This window comes from Balaenoptera musculus, chromosome 10 (assembly GCF_009873245.2).
Source record: "Balaenoptera musculus isolate JJ_BM4_2016_0621 chromosome 10, mBalMus1.pri.v3, whole genome shotgun sequence".
NCBI lineage: Eukaryota > Metazoa > Chordata > Mammalia > Artiodactyla > Balaenopteridae > Balaenoptera > Balaenoptera musculus.
The window spans coordinates 84339021-84362571 of NC_045794.1; the positions used below are offsets into that span (position 1 = coordinate 84339021).

General features: G+C 36.0%; 1 protein-coding gene across 1 annotated transcript in view; it reads left to right on the plus strand.

The window, feature by feature from the left end:
* Positions 1-23551, plus strand: part of MYBPC1 (myosin binding protein C1) — a 94557-nt gene that overhangs the window by 40218 nt on the left and 30788 nt on the right. Inside the window, 12 exon segments of the mRNA XM_036866505.1 lie at positions 856-1004; positions 1342-1459; positions 2962-3013; positions 5056-5112; positions 10369-10535; positions 11492-11624; positions 13154-13278; positions 14258-14363; positions 15642-15808; positions 17563-17725; positions 18838-18944; positions 19268-19401. Of these exon segments, the coding sequence (XP_036722400.1) occupies positions 856-1004; positions 1342-1459; positions 2962-3013; positions 5056-5112; positions 10369-10535; positions 11492-11624; positions 13154-13278; positions 14258-14363; positions 15642-15808; positions 17563-17725; positions 18838-18944; positions 19268-19401 (1478 nt within the window).

Here is a 23551-nt window from a genome sequence, read left to right on the forward strand (position 1 = left end):
CCCAGAGAAAACCATAATTCAAAAAGACACATGCACCCCAATGTTCATTGTAGCACTATTTACAATAGCCAGGTCATGGAAGCAACCTAAATGCCCATCGACAGACGAATGGATAAAGAAGATCTGGTACATATATACAATGGAATATAACTCAGCCATAAAAAGGAATGAAATTGGGTTATTTGTAGATACGTGGATGGGCATAGAGACTCATACAGAGTGAAGTAAATCAGAAAGAGAAAAACAAATATCGTATATTAATGCATATATGTGGAATCTAGAAAAATGGTACAGATGAACTGGTTTGCAAGGCAGAAATAGAGACACAGATGTAGAGAACAAACATATGGACACCAAGGGGGGAAAGTGGAGGGGTGGTGGTGAGATGAATTTGGGAGATGGGGATTGACATATATACACTAATATGTATAAAATAGATAACTAATAAGAATCTGCTGTATAAAAAATAAATAAAATAAAATTCAGAAATTAAAAAAAAAAAGAAAACTCACTATCTTCAAAGTGCAATAAAGCAAAGTGCAATAAAATGAGGTATGCCTGTATATGTTATTTTATACATATTACTTTTGCTTGAATTCCAAACAAAAATTATTTCCACTGATTTCCCCATTGCTCTTTTTCTGCTCCATAAACCTCAAAAGCAGAAGCAGTTAGAGTATCCTAAGAACTAGGGTACTCAAAAAAAAAAATCAGGGCCCTTTCATTGTTCAATTCCAGCAGTGCCAGTCACATCATAGGCTATGCCGTGTATTCCTGTCTAACTCCTTCCATCCAAGAGCAAAACAAACGGCAATTTTAAAACCACAGTCTGAATTACTTGTGCTTTTTTCCTAGGTGAAAATATCACCTTTATAGCCAAAGTCAAGGCCGAAGATCTTCTTAGAAAGCCCACTATCAAATGGTTCAAAGGGAAATGGATGGACCTGGCCAGCAAAGCTGGGAAGCACCTCCAGCTGAAGGAAACCTTCGAAAGGCACAGTCGGGTATGACCCTGACCTCCTGCCGCAGGGGCTCAGCCAGCTCATTCCTCTGTGTGCGTAAAAGGTCATTTTCGGTTCATCTTTGACAGACTTCAGTCCCAGAACATCTGCTGGAGTTCCCATTTCTAGTGTTTACACTCCAGTGTGGTTGCCCTGCTGTCTCCAGGGGCTTCAGAGCATTGCATTGACCCCTCCCATACTGAGAACATTGTACCGGAATCCCCAGATACAGACACGTCTTTAAGCCAATGCTGAGGAACTGGGGAAATAACTGCAATGTGATGGCCTCTTTCTGTCGGCAAGGTAGGGCTGAAATATGTCCGGATACATTTCATTGCAGGTGTACACATTTGAGATGCAGATCATCCAGGCCAAAGAGAACTATGCAGGAAACTACAGATGCGAGGTCACCTATAAGGATAAGTTTGACAGCTGTTCCTTCGATCTTGAAGTACATGGTAAGAGAGACTTCTAGTCTGGATAAGTTTAATTTTTTTTTGTTTATGAGGTATGAGAGGATAGAGGAGAATAAGGCCATTTATTAGTATGAGATTTTGGAAATAAAGTTTCCTTTAAAACTGTGTGTGTTTCTGATTGTGGTAGTCTCAGCAAGCTTGCTGAATTAAATTGTCATGAGACAATTTTAAAACAGAATTTGGAGGAATTTATTGTAAATATCTCTTATCCATGCTATCCATGCTATTCAATCTCTCAGATAAGGGCCAATGACTTTTTTTGCTGCTACTGAATGTACCTGTTTCATTTGGTCCTCTTATTCCCACTCAGGTTTGGGGATAAGTTAATATGGGATGAAGATGCTAGGATACCCAGGTAGAAGGGAGGATTTCTCTTATAAGGACTGATGTCAGATATGGAAGTTCTCCATCTATATGTTCTGTGTACTGCCAAGAGTGAATTTAGTAGGAATAAATTAAAGATATGTATGTACATAGGGGAAAAGACAATACTTTGATAAGTATACAAAGGGAAAGTTGACTTGGCAGCAAACATCATAAACTTAAAATGAATCCGAAGTGTGATGTAGCTACAAAAGACAAAGCTGAGGTAATTTAAAACCAGAGCATTACAAGTGTTATAGGATCTAGGTTTAGGAAGTGATACCACTCTCTGTAACATGCTACTTGTTCCACATTTGAAGTAATGCCTTTGGCCATGGGTACCATACCTCCACTGGGATCCCTCCTGGAGCAGGGTAGCTGGGAAGATGAAGAATCCAGGAACTATGCCCCATTCAGCTTGAATATGTAGGTGAAGGAGGCCAGGCATTTATGACTCATTGTAAATAGGGGAAGGGCTGTCACACAGAAGGAAAAGGCCATTATCCATGTCCTCGAGAAGTGTTTAGGCAGATTAGAATCAAAAGGTGGAAATTAAGAGAAGGTGAATTTTGTCTTCACATTAGCACAAGCTCTTTCCTTAAAGCTATATAGAGACACAACAGAAGGTTGTGAGGGTCCCAGTCCGAGAGTTGTCAAGCAGAGGCTGGGTGACCATGGGTGGTGGTGCTGTCGAGATTTCTGTATTAAGTGGGAATTTGGTCCTGAGCGCTGCTTCTTCAACCTGGCCAGGCATCTCTGAGAATCACCTGAGGGGCGTTTTCAGAATATTGATTTCCGGGAGCCCATCCCTGATCTGGTGAATCAAAATCTCCAGCAGGGAGATCAAGAAGCTGACATTTTTTAAGCTCCTCAGGTGACTCTAATGGGCAGACAGGTGGAATGACAACTGGATACGGTAACTCCTACTAAATCCCTTCATTGATTCCGTGCCAGGGGGGGTGAGGTGTGATACCTCCGCAGCTCACCCGCTGGGAGGAGAGCCATCCCCCCCTCACCTGGCATCCCTTCCATCTGAAGAATCCCCACAGCGGGGAAAGGAACTGAACACAAAACTGCCTTCTTAATGGGTATTTATTTTACTGTTTTCTTTCCTTTCAAAGAATCTACTGGGACTACCCCAAGCATTGACATCAGATCTGCTTTCAAGAGAAGGTAACTTCAAAAGGGGAATCTAGGTAGCTTTTGTATCACATGAAAGTGGAAGATTTTCAAAACGCACTTTCCCTTCCTCCACACTCTATATTCCAAATGAGATCAACTCTTTTCACTGAAGTCAAACATGCTAAATATTCAAAAGTTAGTGTTCAAGAGAAGCTGTGGGTTTAATATGCCAACTCGTGTATATGCTGATCATTTTTCAGACTATTCTTGTTATAGGAAGCTCCCATTTTACGGGTCTATGAGGCTTCTTCCTTAATTGTATTATTTTCTACCAAATGGCCCACAAAGATTATAACAATACACATCTCATACAGCATCAGTTAAGTGATATCAGAAAACTTATATTGCCTTTTATCTAGAAATCACGTATGGAGCAATTAAACCATGTGCCCAGGAAACTGCAATTAAGTAGCTACTTACTGAAGTTAGCGCTATTTAAATGTGGAATTATCCTAAATGAAAGACCACTGAGTCTGCTGGAATAAAGAACATTGTAGAAAGGCAAAATATAGATACTTAATTGATTTATTTTGCAACTGCCAAGGCTGAAATATCAGGGGGTCAAAGAAGAAAAATGAAAAGAATTTTCTAGCCTATGAGAAATGTGACTAGCCTTTTCCTGCCATTATTTTATGCTCTGTACTTAATTCTTCCAAAATAAAAATTCATTCATGAGAGCAAATGTTTTGTTCTTCTTAAGACAGAATCCGCATAACAGTGTTGTTGAATAAGGAAAGTCATCTGAAACTAGCATAAAACAACGATTTAGTCTGTTAATAAAAGTCATAGTTCCCTCCTAAATTATGAACAAATGAAAATTGTAATTACTTTTAAAAGATATTTAATACTTCCTGATCAGTCAATTGTATTTTTTTAAGTCATAACTTTCAAAATCTCTTACCTTCCCGTCACCCCACGTTCAGCAAATGCATAGATCTAAAACTACATTCATCTTATGTATAAGCCTATTTTAAGAGAGGAAGACGTAATCTACTAAGTTTTGGGCTTTAAGAGAATAGAAATGTGTTTATGTCAAAAGGTCTTCTCCAAATATGTGCTATTAGAGAAATTTTGAAAACACACGATTTGAGCTCAATTCTTATAACTTACGTGTTATACACGCTGTTTTTAAACCCACAGACTCTTTTCTTAGAAACCATAACTAACATTTGTAAAAGAGCAGGAAACAAAATCTTCATTAAAAAATTAAACACGTAAGTAAATATGTAGTGCCATTTAAATGTCAGTTCCATAACTTCTGTTATATTTAGAATTTACATGAAATCATGAAGGTGGCTGCATGCCTAAATTAAGATGCATTTCTCTATAGGAAAGCACTTTTAAAAACTCCTAGTAAAGGGCTCAACAATTCCAAGACAAATTTTTGGAAAATACATTTTAAAAGGTATAAATATTAATAAGAAAATGAAAAGCTTATAATCCTTTCTCTTTAAAAGAGAAAGGAATGCATCTTTTAAAAAGCTCTGCACTAGCTCCATTTTTGTTATGTTGGTATCACATTATCTGATTAATCTATTGATGGACACAAAGAGGTTACCTTTAAATATAAGTTTGGTACTTATATATTTGACACTGGTACACTTCGTCCTCCAAGCCAATCTCTGTCTGACATGAATAACAGAGATCAGCAAAAGTCCTTTGCTTTTTACACAGGTATGTTTCCAGCGCCCCCAACTTGCAAAAACAAAGTACTTTGTGTTGCTTGGCTTAAGCGCATTTGTGTTCCTCTGTTTGAACACAAATCCAAGCAGTTCTATATATGCAATCTACAAAAATGTGCCTTCCGAAATCGTAGAGTAACACAAGCTCCTCATGTTTACTTTTCCACAAGTACATTCTCCAAAACTTAAAATGTCACTTGTGTGAAAAGAAAGTGTTTGTGTTGGTTTAGTCCTGTGACTTGTGTGCTAGTACAAAATTGCATATACGTTATATGTAGAGTGTTTGGGGGAAACTGTTGTGTATGTGTCTCAGCATTAAACCCGGATTTGCTTTTCTTTTGTTAATGACAGTGGAGAAGGTCAAGAGGATGCAGGGGAACTTGACTTTAGTGGTCTCCTGAAACGTAGGTGAGAATCCAGTGATGGAGTGAGGCGCTTTGGCCTGGAAATCTTTTAGATACCCACTCAGAGGAGTCAAGTTTAAAGTAGATGTTTTTCAAAGAATTTCTCATTTCTTAAAATGCGTTTTGCTTATGGAATACTATAACAGCGTTGACTAAGAAAGAGACAGAGAAACAACTGCATACTAATCTGTTAAAGATTTTAGCTGATGCTTTTACTTTCTTTTTAAATGTTTCATGAGTCTTCACATACTTTCTTAGAAGGGGATGAGGAAATCTGAAAACTGAGACAGAGACTTAAATACGTGAATACTTTTTATTTCTCTCATGATTTCTGTTATTTCAATCATGATTCCTTGTCATGATTGAATAAATAAAGCCTCCATTCTTCTGCTTTTGATATTTGACTGAAAAATCAATTTCAAAATTTTGGTAGAAGTCTTTTGGTAGAAGTCTCAGCAAGTATATATATATATATATATATATATATTTTAACATAGTATTGGTGATTTACTATATTTCATCAAATCTAAGACACCATTCATGTTAATATATACCTGTATTTTATAAATCACTAAGCAATGAAAAAAATTGCTCCAAATTGTTTATTATGACATACTATTGACTATAAGGTACATCCTTATTTCAGAGATGTTTAAAATGTCCAAAAATGTGCATTTTTAGACGAGATAAAATATAGTAGTAAAATGGAGATGTGTTTAGTATTATCACTCACACTCCCTTAACTTTGTACTCTCCGGCAATAAAATTTATAGATTTTCATTATGGATATTTAGTATACAACCATTTTATAGAATTTCTGCCCATAAATATGCATATACATAATCATAAATATACTATATTATATATATGTTATATATAAAGATATACATATCTAGATATTTACTATAGCACAGAAGCAACAAAAAGAAAATGACTTTTGCTGGGATTGTGTTTATCTACCAAACTTGTGAATAAACAGTAAAACTATAATTCTAAATTAATGATATATAATATTGATATGTTTTCATTTAGCATTTTAGATTCACTTTTTATTATATTTACTGCTTTCTATGGTTACTAAAAAATCGTAAGTATAGATAGAAATGCTTCAAAACAAATTACAAATAGTAATAAATGGGCTTGTGTTCATTCTCAGTTTAGTTGGATGGCTTTATTCAAGTCCCTGTGAATGAAAAATTCACCCCCAGCTCTAAACATTTAGGTTGAGAACAGAAATATTAACAGGTGCCATTTATTAATAATCAAATGGATATTAGCCAATCAATAGACTTTGGCAGAATCAAAAACATTTTTCCTTCTCTGGATACTTCAAATAATCATTAGTCTCAATAATATTTATTAATTCCCCAGATGTATTTAAAGCAATAGTATATGAATTGACCTTAAGCGAGGCTCACTCTTCCTGTTCTACAGGTGAGAAACCAAAGACCAGAGATGTTGAGTGACTTACCCCAAGTCACACAGCTAGTTAGAGGAAGGGCAGGGACCTAAATCCAAGTTTCCCTTTTCTGAGTCAGCACATTTCCTGTGACTCCACATAAGAAACGCCACTCTGAATCTGCCTCAGAAGTTGGCGCCTCGGACATTTATAGCACAAATTGAAACTTTAGGAAGACAAGAGAGGTTTTTTGTTTTTTGGGGGTTTTTTTCCTGCATTTACTCAACCAGGAAAATACTAAATGCTCTCTTTGTGTAGAATATAATAGTAGGTGATGTGAGGAAAAGAAATCCAGTGCCTTCCAGCACTTGGCACGTAGAAAGAGATAGATACATATTTGTGGAAAGGAAAAGGTAGTGGTTAAAACATGGATTTGAGTCTCAACTCTCCCATTTACTAATTACTGTGCATGACTTTGGTCAAATTATATGTCCTCCCTGAGACTTGTTTTCCACATCTGTAAATGTGGAGAATAAAACTACTTAAGAGAATTATTGTGAGAATTAAGTTAAACGTAAAAGGCCTGGCTAGTACAGGTGTCAAATAAATATCCACTTCCCCCCAAGATGTGACATTTTCCCTTGAAGAATTTATATTAGTAAAGTGACAAAATACACATACACATACACACACACACACAATCAATAAAAATGTAATACAGTAGATTATTAGGTGCCAAGTCTGATTAAAAGGAAAAAGAAAGAAAAAAGAACAGACTAGTTCTGCCAGTAGTTTGCAGAGTAAAAGAAATCTAATTAATGGTCAAAATGACTAAAGAAAAAAAAATTACTAGAAAAAAAAATTACTAGAAAAAAATGGGCAGTCAACATGTCTCCAGTTCTCATTTTCTTTACATCCTCTAATTATTATTTTGACTCATAATTAGATTATTGTTATCATAAGACTATATTCATTTAATATACTATATACTAGTGCACCAGTATAACTTTAGAAATCATTGTGTTTTCCTACTAATTTGTGAATTGCATGTGTTTTCATTGTGGTAATGACATGTGGTTACCATTTCTACTCCTCCAAGAGTCTGTGGCAAAATCCGTATGAGTATAAATATCATTACAACCAACATCTTTATACAACGAAAGATCTCCCTGCCCTGAACAAAGTCAGCCTATTTCAAATAGACATTAGATAAATGACAGACAGTCTTTTGGGCAGTATCTTGTTATGGGACTTGACCTATATAAATAGTTAAAAGTTTATTCTACATAAAATTTCTATAACTGCTTTATATTTCACTAGGAGTGTCAAGTTATAGAAATTTCGATGTAGATGGAAGTACTGTAACTGTTATATAGGTCTATCCCCATGCTTGGAAAGGAATCAGTAGTGCCTATAAAAATTTGGCTTTTTCTCCCTACTGAAGCTTAATGTAGCCATGCAGATAGGGTCATGTGCAGCTACCACAGTAAGTATAGATGCATTCTGAATGAGTAAAGGAGATGCTACAGATGGCAGCCTTGACCTCACGTTCCAGTACAAAATAATGAATCCATCTCCTTGCAATTTGGGATTCAGTGAAGTGATGGAGAGGAAAGGAAGAAGGAAGAGGCAAGAGGTCATTGGTGTTTGTATTAGGATTAAGGTCGTAGTAGAGTGGGGTGTATTTTGGTGTTTTAATGAGAAAAAAATGGTGAGGATGATTGGTTTTATGAATCTACCAACAAAAGTGACTCAAGAAACACACTGAAAGTGATGATCTTTATTACTGGCTTCCTCATATGAACATTCACCTCATTCATCTAGGTATATCTCAGTGTTTGATTTGTGCCTCTTGTTATCTATTTTAATCTAGTTTGATATCTTTAAATCTTTTCATCAATGTCAGGAGGACACTTGAAATGTGTATGTAATTCTTCTTGGTTGAGATACAAATTGAACACAATGTAGTATGGCATAATTTTACAATGTGGGAACTCAGGCTAATGTGACAAAAATAGAGCAATAATAAAGTGGATTGAGGAAAGACCCACAGAGAATATATACATATATACACACATACACATTTTAATTGCAATTCTCCAAGACTTCCTACAAAATATTTAAATGTTATATTTGAAATTTAGACTGCTTTCAGGCAGTAGATATAGTAGATCAGGCAAATTATTACCAATATTTCAACTTCAGGACAATTTTCTTAAGCTTTTCAATTTCCCCATGTTAATAGAGGGTGTAATTACCATTTCAGTGAAATGAAGATACTAGTTGTGTCTTGAGTCTTTAAGAGGCACATTTTCCTAATGGTGTTGCTAGTCCTTCCCACAAAGGTTACTGATGGACCAATGACCTCTCACTTCCTTCCATGTCCCAGATTTACCTCAGCATCCTCTACTGGGCAAAAGACTTACACAACAGTGGAAATTAGATATGCAGAAGTCATCCTTGCCTAATGCCACCCTAAACTCTATGTTCATATTTATATTCTCCTCCCCTTCCCTATGATTGCAACCCAGTCTTTCCTCAAGAAATTCTGAAGCAGGTGTAATTAATTGGACAATGCAAACATATGCAACTCATTATTTGCTAACATGATAGCATGAATCTGTTTTCACACTGATGTTTAAGATGTGTTGACCAGTTTTCCTGGAAAAATCATATCCAAACCAGCATTATTCACAGTAAGCAGTCACTATAACATTTCCAAATTAACCTTAGTTGATAAAAAGAGTCAACTAAGCTTAAACAAAATTAGGACTACTTAGCTAGTGAAGGAAATCAATTTGAATTATATTTTGCATTTATACTGTCTCTTTCCCTAAAAGTGTTTATTCCTGAGTTTTGTTTCATTTTTTGGTTTTAAAATACAGACAAGTGTATGTACTTTAAATCATATATATGTGTGTATATATATTAGTTATATATGTTCTTTATATGTTCTTTTGCCAGTGATCAAAATTTAGAGTTATAATTTTGATAATTACGCTAAGAAATTACTTTCGCCTTGTTCATGGAACGCTTAATGACTTGCTTTACAGTTTCACATTTATATTTTCATGATTCATACCCAACCTGCTTCCAAAAAAGTTCAAGACAATACTTTAAGATGAAATACGAGAGATTTCTGGATCTCATTCTCTTTTTTTACTCTGACAATTTAGAAAAAAATAGTTTTCTCTTAAAAAGAATTATGTATACACAAAAACCATATGAAAAACAACCAAACCAAAACCAAAACAAAAAACAAACGCTTAGTCACAGTTTCAAATGTTTTTTGTATTAACAAACAGCAAAAATGGTTAATGTACACATTTACTAACATGGTAGGAAAAATGCTATTTGCAAAATCCGAAGATTTGAAATACTGTATTTGTACCATCTCCATATAGAGCTAGGGTATGCACGCCAATGAAGGTAGAAAGAGAGCATTGTTCTTTCACAGACCAACACCTAAAATCTTCTAGTTCTTAATCCTTATTTCAATACCGATATCCTAGATGAAAACATTTAAGTTCCTTAAAATCTCACCTCCTATTTAGACTTGCAAGTTGAAAATAAGTAAAAATATCTTAAGGATATTTCCTGGTATCCTCCTCTCCCCCTAATATTGTGTTTTTAACTAGGATAAACGAGAGCGTTAATATAAGTGCACGTATCTGATCTTTGACTATCTGGAAGTTTCCCTGAGACTTCAGGCAAAGTACACTTTCCCCTCGGCTTTAAGGACTCAAGCTTTAAACAGAGCTTGTAGCACTGACCCGAAAAATCGGTGCCATACTCCGACCTTCCTTGTCTTTAAGGGCCAGTGGGCAGCTATTAAACTAGGCAATGGTTCTCCCCGGTTAGGGAGGTGAAGCAGCAGGAGGAAGTACCTGAGGTGGACGTGTGGGAGCTGCTGAAGAATGCGAAACCCAGCGAGTACGAGAAGATCGCCTTCCAATACGGCATCACCGACCTGCGCGGGATGCTTAGGCGGCTCAAGCGCATGCGCAGAGTGGAGAAGAAGAGCGCAGGTGAGCACCCCTGGGGCAGATCTTAATCCTTGCTATTTCCTACTGGGTTTGGGGACGGACTAGTTGGGGTGGAATCTGCAGGGGTTACTCTTCTCTTCGTTAACTTGACTTCAGGTGAAGTAGTTTACTGCCCCGCACATCGCACAGGCTAAGCGGGTAGCAGACAGCTGCTGAAGGTTTAAGGTAACAGAAGGTGCATTACAGTGACACATACAATGTATTATATAATGGAATATTAAACATTCCCGCTGTTACTGGGAATTTCTCAGCGGCCCCTTTCTCCAGCCTCTGCATCTCCCCCTCACTCTCAAATTCCTGATTCTTATTTAGGCAGAGTAGATTCTCTGTTTCTTTGTTTTACTGTTATATTCTTCCACCCATTTGATGAGGCATGGGGAATTCACTTCTCACACCCGATATGGTTACGCAAGTGTTTAAACATGCCAATATTTGGGCAAGTTTCCACAGTACAAAAACTTTGATAAGCCTACTATTTCAGTCAGTCAAAGGCATTCCATTTAAGCTCACGAGTCATCGAAAGTATCTCATAAATTATATGATAAAAAACTGTGACATAGATGTACACAGATAATCCCAATGATCCTGATAATAATCATATTAGGAGAATGAGCATGTTCTTCAAGTCCAAATTTCATTTGGATACTTTATATCATACATTCCCTGAAGAATGAAGGTAATCATTTTTGAAGCCTCTTCAATAATTCTTTTCTTATGTTTCTTCCAAAAGCATGTGGATTCTCTTTACATTTTTAAACCATCTTATTGTTTATAAATCGATGCAGACTCCTAAAATATAAGGGATAATTTGGAAGGTTCCTAATTCTTTCTTCTTCAGTCTCAATTTTTTATTTAGCTTTAGGTTCTCATACATATATTGACTATTTAAATTCATAGTATATGCATGTGAACATAGTTTTGCTTCTTCTCTCTTCCAGCTTTTGCAAAAATTCTCGATCCTGCATATCAGGTTGATAAAGGAGGCAGGGTAAGATTTGCTGTGGAACTGGCGGATCCAAAGTTGGAGGTGAAATGGTATAAAAATGGTCAAGAAATTCGACCCAGTACAAAGTAAGTGGAATTTGTGAATAATCAATGGTAACTATACAAATCAAAGAGTAATTTGACTTAATTTTCTATGCCTAAAAGCACTTTTTAGTTATACCTGTATGATACAAAATCATATAGAGGGACAGCAAAAACTTTTCATGTATTTTGGAACCATCAAAATTATAGTACTATATAAATTAAACCCTGTTTTATGTTTTAATCCTATACAAACTATTTCAAGTGATTCCTAACTATGGATTTGTGTCACTGTAGGTTATATGTGATTACTTCAGAGCATTGCCAAACTTCTCCCAGTATTTTTAAAATCAAATTTTGAAAAAAATTGAAATCTATATTTGATATACCAGCTGGGAATCACACCTTATAATTAGATAACTTTTGTTTTTCCAGAGTAGCATCTAAAGCCTGTGTTTTATTGTTTTTTGGCCCTTTCCCAAATGAAGGAAACAGACTAATCCCCGATATCTGATGGTATCGCTAGTCTATTATGAAACTACTTTACAGAGATCCTTCTCAGTCTGAGAGATTTTCAACTCCAATATATATTTTGTAACTTAACAGGAGCCACTTGCATATTTATAAAAGACTTTAATCCTGAATATCTGTCACTTCTGTGGTACAATTAGGTGGATTCCAATTTCTTAATGTGGTCATGCTCTCAGAGTGACTTTGTGATAATAATGTTTATATCTGGTAAAAATCTCTTGAAGGCAGCCTGAATTTACCAAAAACATAACTTTACTTGGTTATCTTTATCTAGAAAATTGTTGCTTAGTGTTTTGTTCTTGAAGTCTTCAAGTTGAGAATTTCCCAAATGAGAACTTTTTCTTTAGTCCGTTATGATGCCCTAATATACCCATCCATAATCTAGGTCACAGATAATCAAATTTTGCAATCTTCTTAGATTTCAGGTTTTTGTTTCCAAACACTCAACTTCTTTCTTAGTAGATAGTAACTGTGATATGATAACACTAGTTCTTAAGCTCATTTAAGAGAATATCACATTCTATAGAATTCACCATCTATGTTAATGGTTAAGTTCATATTATTGCTTAAATTGTATAATCATTTATTCACCCAATAAAATCTGTCTCACTGGGCTAGCAAGGAGTGAAATCAATGAATCAATGAAAAAGATCGTCTCTGTCCCTCTATAAAGTAGATGAATTGCTCATTTTTTAAAATGTACAGAGTTAAAAATCTTAGCCAACCCTATTTTCCAACAATAGGTTCATTGGCAAATATGTGAGTACTGATTTATATTTGAAATGAAAAACATACATAAAAGAAAATGACAAATATTATGTGTAAATATGCATATGTGTTACATTACGTGTTATAAAGATAGAAATTGGTTTCATGTTTGATGTTTATTAAACTATGTAAGACATGGCTACATAAATTGCAGATCAAAATTACTATTTCTGACTTTCAAATATTACCGAATTATAAGCCAAATTTGCTGGCAATAAAGAGAAGAATAAAATCAAGTTCACGGACTCTGTTTATCTTCCTTCTGTTTAAAACAGATACATCTTTGAACATAAAGGATGTGAAAGAATCATGTTTATCAATAACTGTGTGCTAACAGATGATTCAGAGTATTATGTGACAGCTGGTGAAGACAAATGCTCCACTGAGCTCTTTGTGAGAGGTAAAGTGAAATTCCTTACTGTAGCCAGCAAGAGCCAACAGCTCTCCTTCTCTCAGGGGTAATAATCAAAATGGAAATGATGAAGTGAGCTTTTGAGCTCCAGAGCAGAGACGGTAGTACCTCTAGAGATGGTTTATCTTGGGTGTTAGACTGGCTCTGGATTAAAGCCTCTCTGTACTGGCAGTTATTGTGTATCCTAATTAATCTTCAGGTTTGTTGAAGACTAGAAAAGCCATGGGGAGAAAAAAACTGCTGAGTAAAAGTGCCTTGTAGTTTTGGCTCAAGCAAGCAGTATTTTGCCATATAATTGTTCTCGTGATAACTTCTGAAACCCAATAAAGTCTACTGGATAACCATTTAACACACTCAGCTGATCACAAATAGATTTCCCTTGAAACAGCTTCATTAGTAAAGGGCATCAATCGTTGGCACTGAGATCACTGAAGACCATCATTTACTAAGACATTGTGAAAGAGCTGGAGGGTGTCAATGAAGCCATGAATCACTTATTTTCTTTATGAGGACCTATGATTAAGGCAGCTCTGTAATCTTGAACATCAACTATACTTCAATTAAAAAGTTTTGTAAAAAGACAATTCTGCAATCTCTATCATCCGTCTAGAACCAGAAGTAGAGAATTTTAGTGTTATAGGTTCTCCTTCCCCAGAAATGCCTACCATCTGGTATCTTATTTGCCAAAAGAAGGATATCTGATACAATGTGTCTGCTCTCTAAAACAATAATTTATTTGATTTGAAGAGTTCTTAGAAAATTGGAAAAACTTACCCAGGGTTGCCAGCTATTTATTTTGCCATGAAAAAATCATAAAAAACCTACCTACTACCTACCACCATCTAACCATGGCTCTATGATGGATGATACTTTCTTATTGTTGGTTTTTCATCTGTGAACAAACCCTGGGTCACAAGGCAGGTTTTTGGACATTTAATGATTCTGATTTTCCTTTTTTTCACACTAGAGCCTCCAGTTTTAGTGACCAAACAGCTGGAAGATACAAGAGCGTACTGTGGGGACAGAGTGGAATTAGAATGTGAGGTGTCTGAAGATGATGCCCATGTAAAATGGTAAATAGCTTTCCTGAGGTCTGTCCTTTTTTTTTGGCTGTGTTGGGTCTTTGTTGCTGCACGCAGGCTTTCTCTAGTTGCGGCGAGCAGGGACTACTCTTCATTGTGGTGTGCGGGCTTCTCATGGCGGTGGCTTCTCTTGCTGAGGAGCACGGGCTCTAGGCGCGCAGACTTCAGTAGTTGTGGCTTGCAGGCTCAGTAGTTGTGGCTCGCAGCCTCTAGAGCGCAGGCTCAATAGTTGTGGCGCACGGGCTTAGTTGCTCCGCAGCATGTGGGATCTTCCTGGACCAGGGCTCGGACCCATGTCCCCTGCATTGGCAGACAGATTCTTAACCACTGCGCCACCAGGGAAGTCCCTGTCCATTTTTAATAGACAAAAAAAGTACCTTCATAGTTTGGAGAACAGGAAATTGCATTTACAGATATGAAAAGGATTTCAACCTCATTCGTGTTAGAAGAAGTTTTAACTAAAACTATACTAAGATACTGGGGTTTTTTTTCACCTGTGAAACAAAACTGAAAAAAGATCCAGAAATCTATATTGGTAAGGATATAGGGAAATAGGCACTTACTAATAAATGGATGGCTCAAGGTTCTCCAGGTCTATTTGACTCCAAAGCCCATGGGTGCTCTATACCATGCTTACTCTCACTATGCCATACTGGCAAGTTACGTGGAAAATATACTTTTCTTCAAAAAAAAAGAAAAAGAAAATATACTTTTTTCATGTTATTCCTAGTAACTTTATTGCTACAGTGTCTCAGAAAAATACTTTAGACTGAGAATTACCAATTACTTTAACATTTCTTAAAAATAAAAAGCGTAGTTTTGGGGTCAGATGGGAGGTGTTTTCTCAAGTTCTCTGTGAGTAACCTCAAAATTAAAGACTAGACGATTCGGAATCTTAAAATCTTAATTGAGAAACAGAGTAAATTATGCAGCAGGAATCTCTAGTAATTGGTACGAATAGATTGTTCATTCTAATCTAGAATCACAATTGTCTTTAAAGTGTATTAAAATGATATTCTTACTAGTGTGCATCAAGAGCCCAAACATAGGTAATATCCGCTGTTAGCATCTTTATCTGATTGATCTTAAATGGAAAGAGTGAGCTTATGGTTTTAATGTCATTTTTCAGGCAATACTTGTTACAATATTAATCTCTTGATACATTGATCCATACATTCTTTAATTCAACAAAAAGTTCTTGAGTGTCTGGTACCTGTCTCCTGAAGGGTCTTTTATAAAACTTTTTTTTAATAATCTATTTTGACTCAGGTTTAAGAATGGTGAGGAAATCATCCCTGGTCCAAGATCAAGACACTACATTAAAGTTGATGGCAAAAAACACATTTTGGTCATAGACGAAGCAACAAAGGCTGATACTGCAGAATATTCTGTAATGACAACAGGAGGGCAGTCATCCGCTAAACTTAGCATTGACTGTAAGTAAGACTTCCTTGGATGTCTTCCAAGCTGTTTTACTAGTGTGTTGTGTTTGTTAATTCAGTTTTAGGAGAGTTTCAATCTATTTGACTTCTACTTGTGGCAATTTTCAATATGTAAAATTAGATTCCATTCCAGCTGAGTGTCTATGTCATATCAATCAGGGTCTCTAAGAACTTACTACTCAGTTTAATAGTAGAATACCAATATTGGGAAGGAAGTATAAAAATCACCTGCCAGAGAAGTTACCCAAATGATTAAGAAATATTTCAATCCCCAAACCACATAAATAGATGATAAATACTTAGATATGATATCAAATCCTGATATCCTGTTTGCTTAATCCTTTGGTGACCTTTGGTTTGGTGAACTTGCTATCTCTTCAATAAACATTCAGCATTCTTCAATTACATTTGGGCTGAGAAGTTGCTCAGACTAATGGGCCTCAATTGAGAAGACTAAGAGCTAATTTGCCGATATGCTTTATTTATTTTTTTTAAACAATTTTTTAAAAGATTTTTTTGATGTGGACCATTTTTTTTTTAAGTCATTATTGAATTTGTTACAATATTGCTTCTGTTTTTTATGTTTTGGTTTTTCGGCTGTGAGACATGTAGGATCTTAGCTCCCCAACCGGGGATCGAACCTGCGCCCCTTGCATTGGAAGGCAAAGTCTTAACCACTGGACCACCAGGGAAGTCCCCTGATATGCTTTAGAGGCGTGAAAGGATTCATGTCCTTTCCCAAATACCCGCTAACGGTAGTCAGCTCTTAATGGCAGAGTCTGTCCCTTCCAGTTAGCTATGAAAATTAGAATAGCAAACTTCACAAGAAGATCGGCAATACATGCAGAGCAGAAACCCTGCTTCCTTATTTCTTTCTAAGTCCAGTTGCAATTCATATGATTATTGAATTATTTGGAAGTAATCGCAATACACTGCTTATGTTTTGTGGAATGATGGCCATTGTAGTGTAATATCAAAAAGTTTTTTCAACCATAGGCAGATCCTTATCTGATATTTGTATCCATTTAAAGCAATTACAGTCAGTCCTGCTATAATGTAACATATGCATTTCTAAAAATTACTGTGCTGTACAACATCATGCAATAAAAATCATAAGGCTAATGGGGAAAGTGGGGTTAAGGACACAACACTCAACAATTTTGTCAGGGACACATTTTTTAAAAAATAAAATGATAAGAACCTAATAAGAAAAAAACAGTAGTACAGTTTTACAGATGTTAAATGGTTAATAAATACTACAATAAGTATGGCACTTTACCTTGAAAAAGACCTGAAATTTGCTTGTGGAAGTGGTATCAGAAGTGTTGCAGTTTGTGAGCTATTGTGAAGTAGTGGAAGGAGGTTATTTGAAACTGGATGGAGAGCTGTCATCTTGGATGTGCATGGATCTCAGATGCGCATGGATGTGGCTCATTTAACGTGGGTGAACTAAAGTAGCTGGTCGATGTCTGAGGTGTATGTGTGCGCTCTGTGCAGTCCTACCTGACTCAGTTCAGCTGGGTGCCATTTTCTGGATTCATCTAGTCTTTCTCATGAATAAAATCATGCATAATCAAACGTGAAATGTGTGTTATGCTCTAATTGTCCCCGAATATTTCAACTGCATTGAACAAATTCTCATTTTCAAAACAAGCATTATAGTGAAACTGTACCATTGTGAAATGACACCGTCTTGGCCTGTCTGGAATTTAGATTTGGCACTTAATAACCATCTATTATTTCTGCAGTAAAACCTCTGAAGATATTGACACCTCTGACAGATCAGACTGTAAATCCTGGAAAAGAAATCTGCTTGAAGTGTGAAATATCTGAAAACTTATCAGGAAAATGGACTAAAAATGGCCTACCCATTCAGGAGTCTGACCGTCTAAAGATTATTCACAGGGGAAGGTAAGTAAGCTAGGGTGGTCCCTAAGTGAGGGCTGGTCCCCATCTTCACTTCTTCTGCTTCCTAAATAACATGACTGGTAAGGATGTTTGGAGAGTACTCATAGGGAGAGGCTCTATTTCCAGTTCTTTGCTTTCAAATAGCAAGACTATGTGAGTTCTCTCTTGTACATCATGTCCTACCTGTGATCCTGTACCTGTACCTTACAGTGAGGTGCTGTGTTATTTCAAAACCCATTGACTGAGTCTTTCCATATAAACATGAGCTTAGAGGAATGATACTGTATTCTAGTTGAGGAACTGGTTGAATTGGATTCACTGTCCCTGGTTGAATTGGATTCACTGTCCCCTCATATGACCTTTCCACAGTTTTTTTTTGCTGAGGGGGGGACGGTTTGCATAATATCCTAGAATCTAACAAAGATGTAGGACAAGAGTTCTTAAACTAGGATCCATGGATTTTTAGGAGACTGTGAATGAACTTCAGGGGCCCCCACAAATCCTTTGAAATTGTAAGCAAGTTCTGTGTGTGCAAAAATACTTGTTTTTCTCCAGATTGAGGAGCCATAGTGTCCATCAGATATTCACTGGCTCATGATGCCAATAAAGTTAAGAACTATTGCTCTTATGCCAATACTTTATAATAACTATAAATGGAGTATAACCTTTAAAAATTGTGAATCACTATGTTGTATACCTGAAATATATAATAATGTACGTCAACTATACCTCAACCTTTTTTAAAAAACAGAACAATTGCTCTTAGGTTTGCATAAAAAGCCAAAGTCAGGTTATTCTTGGTAATTTCTTGAATCTTAAAATATGGCATCAGTGAGGTGTTATCTTCTATCCTTTTTTAGGCTATGAGATTTTAAAAAGGCACAAGAGATTCTTGCATAGTAAGCAGGCTGTATTTGTAGAGATAGTTTCATATAGCGCAAAATAAATACTGAATGTGGATCAATAAATAGGATAATTAAGGCATCACATTATTCTCAGTCTCTCTCCAGGCTGCACTAAACAAGTTAAGATAAAACCAGGTGTCTCCTCAGTTTGGGTCCTACACAGTCTAAATCTTTGCAAAGTCTTAGAAATATGTTTTTTCATTTCCTTAGAATCCACAAATTAGTGGTAACCAATGCTCTCGTTGAGGATGAAGGTGATTATGTATTTGCACCAGATGCCTACTCTGTTATTTTGCCTGCCAAAGTTCATGTTATTGGTGAGTAGATAAAAGAAATCATTGCAGAGTTATGTTCTTGTTTTTCTGGTTTTGCTTACCTGGAATTATATTCAAAATATGATATTTAAAGAAAAATACATGAATTGGTAGTAATCACTAATCATAATAGTTGATTCTTAAGAGGTCTTAACAATGAAGTAGTTTTGCAAGGTACCAGGCACCAACTACTTTGACTCCGCTTATATCCTTTTTGACCAGATAAAATATTGGTTACTACCAATGTTTAACACTAGCCGAGTACTAACCCATATGATCACATGGAAATAACCGTCTGATAACAAAGGCCACGGTTAATATTCCAGATCCTCCAAAGATCAACCTGGATGGTCTTGATGCTGACAATACAGTGACAGTAATTGCAGGAAACAAGCTTCGTCTAGAGATTCCCATCAGTGGAGAACCACCTCCTAAAGCCATTTGGAGCCGAGCAGATAAGGTTTGTTCTACACACACACACACACACACACACAAACACACACACAGCCTACCTTACTCCCTGCTTCCCATGAGTCACATGAAAGAAGGCAGCAAATAAATGTACAGTAAAGATGTAATTCCTTTAATAAAGAAAGATCACTGATTTTCAGGCAAATATAATAACTATTCATTTGCTTTTCATATTTCTGACTACCTACTATGTGACCCTGTGCATATGCATATGAATGTTATTATGTGCAGTGAAGAGGTTCTACCTTTCCTTCTAATGTGTGTCAGGGAATGGGGTGGAAGAGAAATAGGCAATGAATTATTAAATAAATAAATAAACAAAGTCACTTTGGATAGTAATGAGTGCTACGAAAATTAAAAAAACAAAACAAAACAGGGTGGGACTTCCCTGGTGCTGCAGTGGTTTAAAATCTGCCTACCAATGCAGGGGACATGGGCTCAATCCCTGGTCCGGGAAGATCCCACATGCTGCAAAGCAGCTAAGCCCGTGTGCCACAGCTACTGAGCCTGCTCTCTAGAGCCTGCAAGCCACAACTACTGAGCCTGCGTGCGACAACTACTGAAGCCTGTGCGCCTAGAGCCCGTGCTCAACAAGAGAAGCACCACAATGAGAAGCCCGTGCACCGCAAGGAAGAGTAGCCCCCGCTCGTCGCAACTAGAGAAAGCCTGCGCACGGCAATGAAGACCCAATGCAGCCAAAAATAAAATAATTAAAATAATTATTTAACAACAACAACAACAACAAAAAAACAGGGTAATATGATTAGTAAGTGACTGCATGGGGCATGAGAACAGCCTCTATGAATGACAACAAGGAACCATTTTGAGAAGATCAAAGCAAAGAGATTTCCAGTTGATGTCAATGCAAGTGCAAAGAACAAGAGGAGAGAATGCACTTAATGTGTTGGAGGAATACAGAGAAGGCCAGTGTGGCCAAGGCAGTGTGAGTGAGGAGGAGAATAATAAATAAGATTGGAGTGGTAGAGTAGAGCCGGCTCAAGTGTGACTCTGCGGCTTCCTATATAAACTGTTTTAGGCGCGGTAAAACTGTTCCATATGATACTAAAAGTATGGATATGTGTCATTATAGGTTTGTCAAAACCCATAAAATGTACAACACCAAGAGTGAACCCTGATGTAAACTATAGACTTTCAAAGATAACAATGTGTCAGTGTAGGTTCATTAATTATAACAAGTGTACCCACTCTACTGGGGGATGTCAGTAGTGGGGAAAGTTATGTGTGTGTGGAGACAGGGGTTATATGAGAACTCTTTGTACTTTTTCCATTCAATTTTGCAGGGAATGCAAAGCTGCTCTAAAAAATAATTTGTTTTTTTTTTAAATGTTGGAGAGTGTTTCCTCCTTTTCCATTTTCTGGAGGAAAAAAAAAAAGCTTTAGTGAGCTATGGAACAACTTCAAGCAGTCAAATCTATGTGTAATTGGAGTCCCCAAAGAGGGGGACATAAAAATATGTAGAGAAAAAATGGCCCCAAATTTGATAAAAACTAGAAAATCTCAGATACAAGAAGCTCAATAAAATCCAAGCGCAAGGAGCATTAAGACGTCTACACCAAGACCCATCATAATCAAATTGCTCAAAACGTGTGGTTAAGAAAAAATCTTAAAAGTAGTCAGAGAAAAAGTCACATTAAACCCGTGGGAACAAAGACAAAGATGACAGCTGATCTCTCTGGAAACAAAGCAAGTGAGAAGACAGTGGAGCAACGTTTAAAGGGGGAAAAACTGTCAACCTAGAATTCTATACTCAGTAGAAATAATTATCAGAAATGAAGGCAAAATAAAATTATTTATATACAAAAGCTGAAAGAAGTCATCTCCAGCAGATCTGCACTACAAGAAATGTTAAAAGAAGTCCTAAAGTCAAAAGGAAATGATACTAAGATGAAAACATTTTCACAAAGGAGCTATCAATAAGTGGGTCAGAAATAATAACTACATGGATAAATATATAAGAATTTTTTTCTTATTATTTAAATCTCCTTAAAAAGATACTTGGTTGTTTAAACAAAAATAATAACAATGCACCATGGCCTTCAAACATAAGTGTAAGTAAAATTTGTAACAATGAAAACATAAGGCCAAGAGAGGAGAAATGGAAGTAAGGATTGAAAGGAGTGAAATGGACGTATGCTATTGTAAGTTTCTTTTGCTAAATGTAAAGTATCATAATACCACATGAAGGTAGACTATACTATAAACCCTAAAGGAATCACTAAAATAATAAAACAAAGAGTTATAGCTAATAGGCCAACACAGGATGTAAAATGGAGCCACAAAAACGTATCTAATGAATCCAAAAGGAGGCAGAAGAAGAGACACAAAGGACAGATGGGACAAATAGAAAACAATTAGCAAGATGATAGAATTACAAAGAAAAATAGGTAAGTTAGAGATTTTACTACTTTTCTCAATAGCTGATAGAACAAATGTACAAGTTTTGAGAAATACTATCAACCATCTTGATGTAGTTGACATTTATAGAACACTCCATTGAACAAAGTAGATTGGGCATTATTTTAAAATGCACATGGAAGATTTACCAAAATAGACCATAAGTAAGTCTCAGTAAATGTGAAAGGATTCAGGTCATGCAAGGTATATTCTCAGACCACAGTGGAATTAATTAGAAAACAATAACAGAAAGATTTGGAAATTTTCCAAATATTTAGAAAGTAAGTAGCTTTTTTAAAAAGTAACTCATAGATCAAAGAAGAAATTACAAGGGAAATTAGAAAATATTTGTGAACACAACACATATCAGAATTTGCAAAATACCACTAAATCAGTACTGAATAGCCCTATATCTATGAAGAAATGGAATTTGTAGTTTAAAATCTTTTCACAAAACAAATTCCACATCTAGATGGCGTTATTGGTTAGTTCCACCTAACATTTAAGAAAGAAATAATACAAACTCAATACAAACTCATCCAGAAAATTGAAGAAGAGAAGATAGGAATACTTCCCAACACATTCTTGAAGGCCAGTATTACCCTTATAGCAAAACCAGAAAAAGACATTACAAGAAGAGAAAACTACAAATCAATATCACTCCTGAACATAGATGAAAAAATTCTAAACAGAATTTAGCAAATCAAATCCAAAAATACATAAAAGGAACAGTACATTATATCCACGTGGGACTTATCCCAGGAATGCAAAGGTAGGTTTAACATTTTCAAATAAGTTAATATAATTCACCATATTAACAAACCAGAGAAAAAATGTGGTCATCTCGATAGACACAGAAAAGCATTTGACAGAATCCAACATCATTCCTGGTAAAAATCTCTCAGCAAACTAGGAAGTGAAAGGAACTTCCTCAGCATAATAAAAGACATCCATAAAAATCCTACAACTATAATCCTACTTAATAGTGAAAGGTTGAATTATTTCCCTTTAAGATCAGAAAGAAGAGAGAAAAGATGTTCACTCTCACCACTTCTGTTCAACATTGTACTGGAGGTTCTAGCCAGGGCAGTCAAGCAAGAAAGAGAAGCAAAAGACATCCATTTTGGGAAGGAAGAAGTAGAACTGTCTTTATTTGCAGATGACATAATCATCGATGTAGAAAATCCAATGTAATCTACAAAAAAATCTACTAGAACAAATGGTCATAGTAGCCTTATTTGTAATATTCAAAAGCTGAAAACAATGCAAATTCCATCAGTGGGTGAATGGATAAACAAATTGTAAGAAATTCATACAAGGGAGTACTAAGGAATAAAAAGGAATGAATTAGTGATATACTGCAATAACTTGGATGACTCTCAAAATAATTATGCTGTGTGAAAGAAGCTGGAACAAAAAACAAAGAGTATTTTTTAAAAGCCATTAAAAAAAACCTGACAGTACCAAATGCTGGCAAGGATATGGAACAATTAAACTCTCATACATTGCTGGTGGGAATGCAAAATTGTACATCCACTTTGGAAAACAGTTTGGCAGTTTTTTATAAAGTTAAGCATGAGCTTACCATAAAACTCCACAAGGCTATTCTGAGGTATTTACCCAGAAGAAATGAAACACATGCCCACACAAAAACTTGTATAGGAATGTTTATAGCAGATTTATTTATAATTGTCAAAACCTGGAAATGACTCAAAAGTCCAATT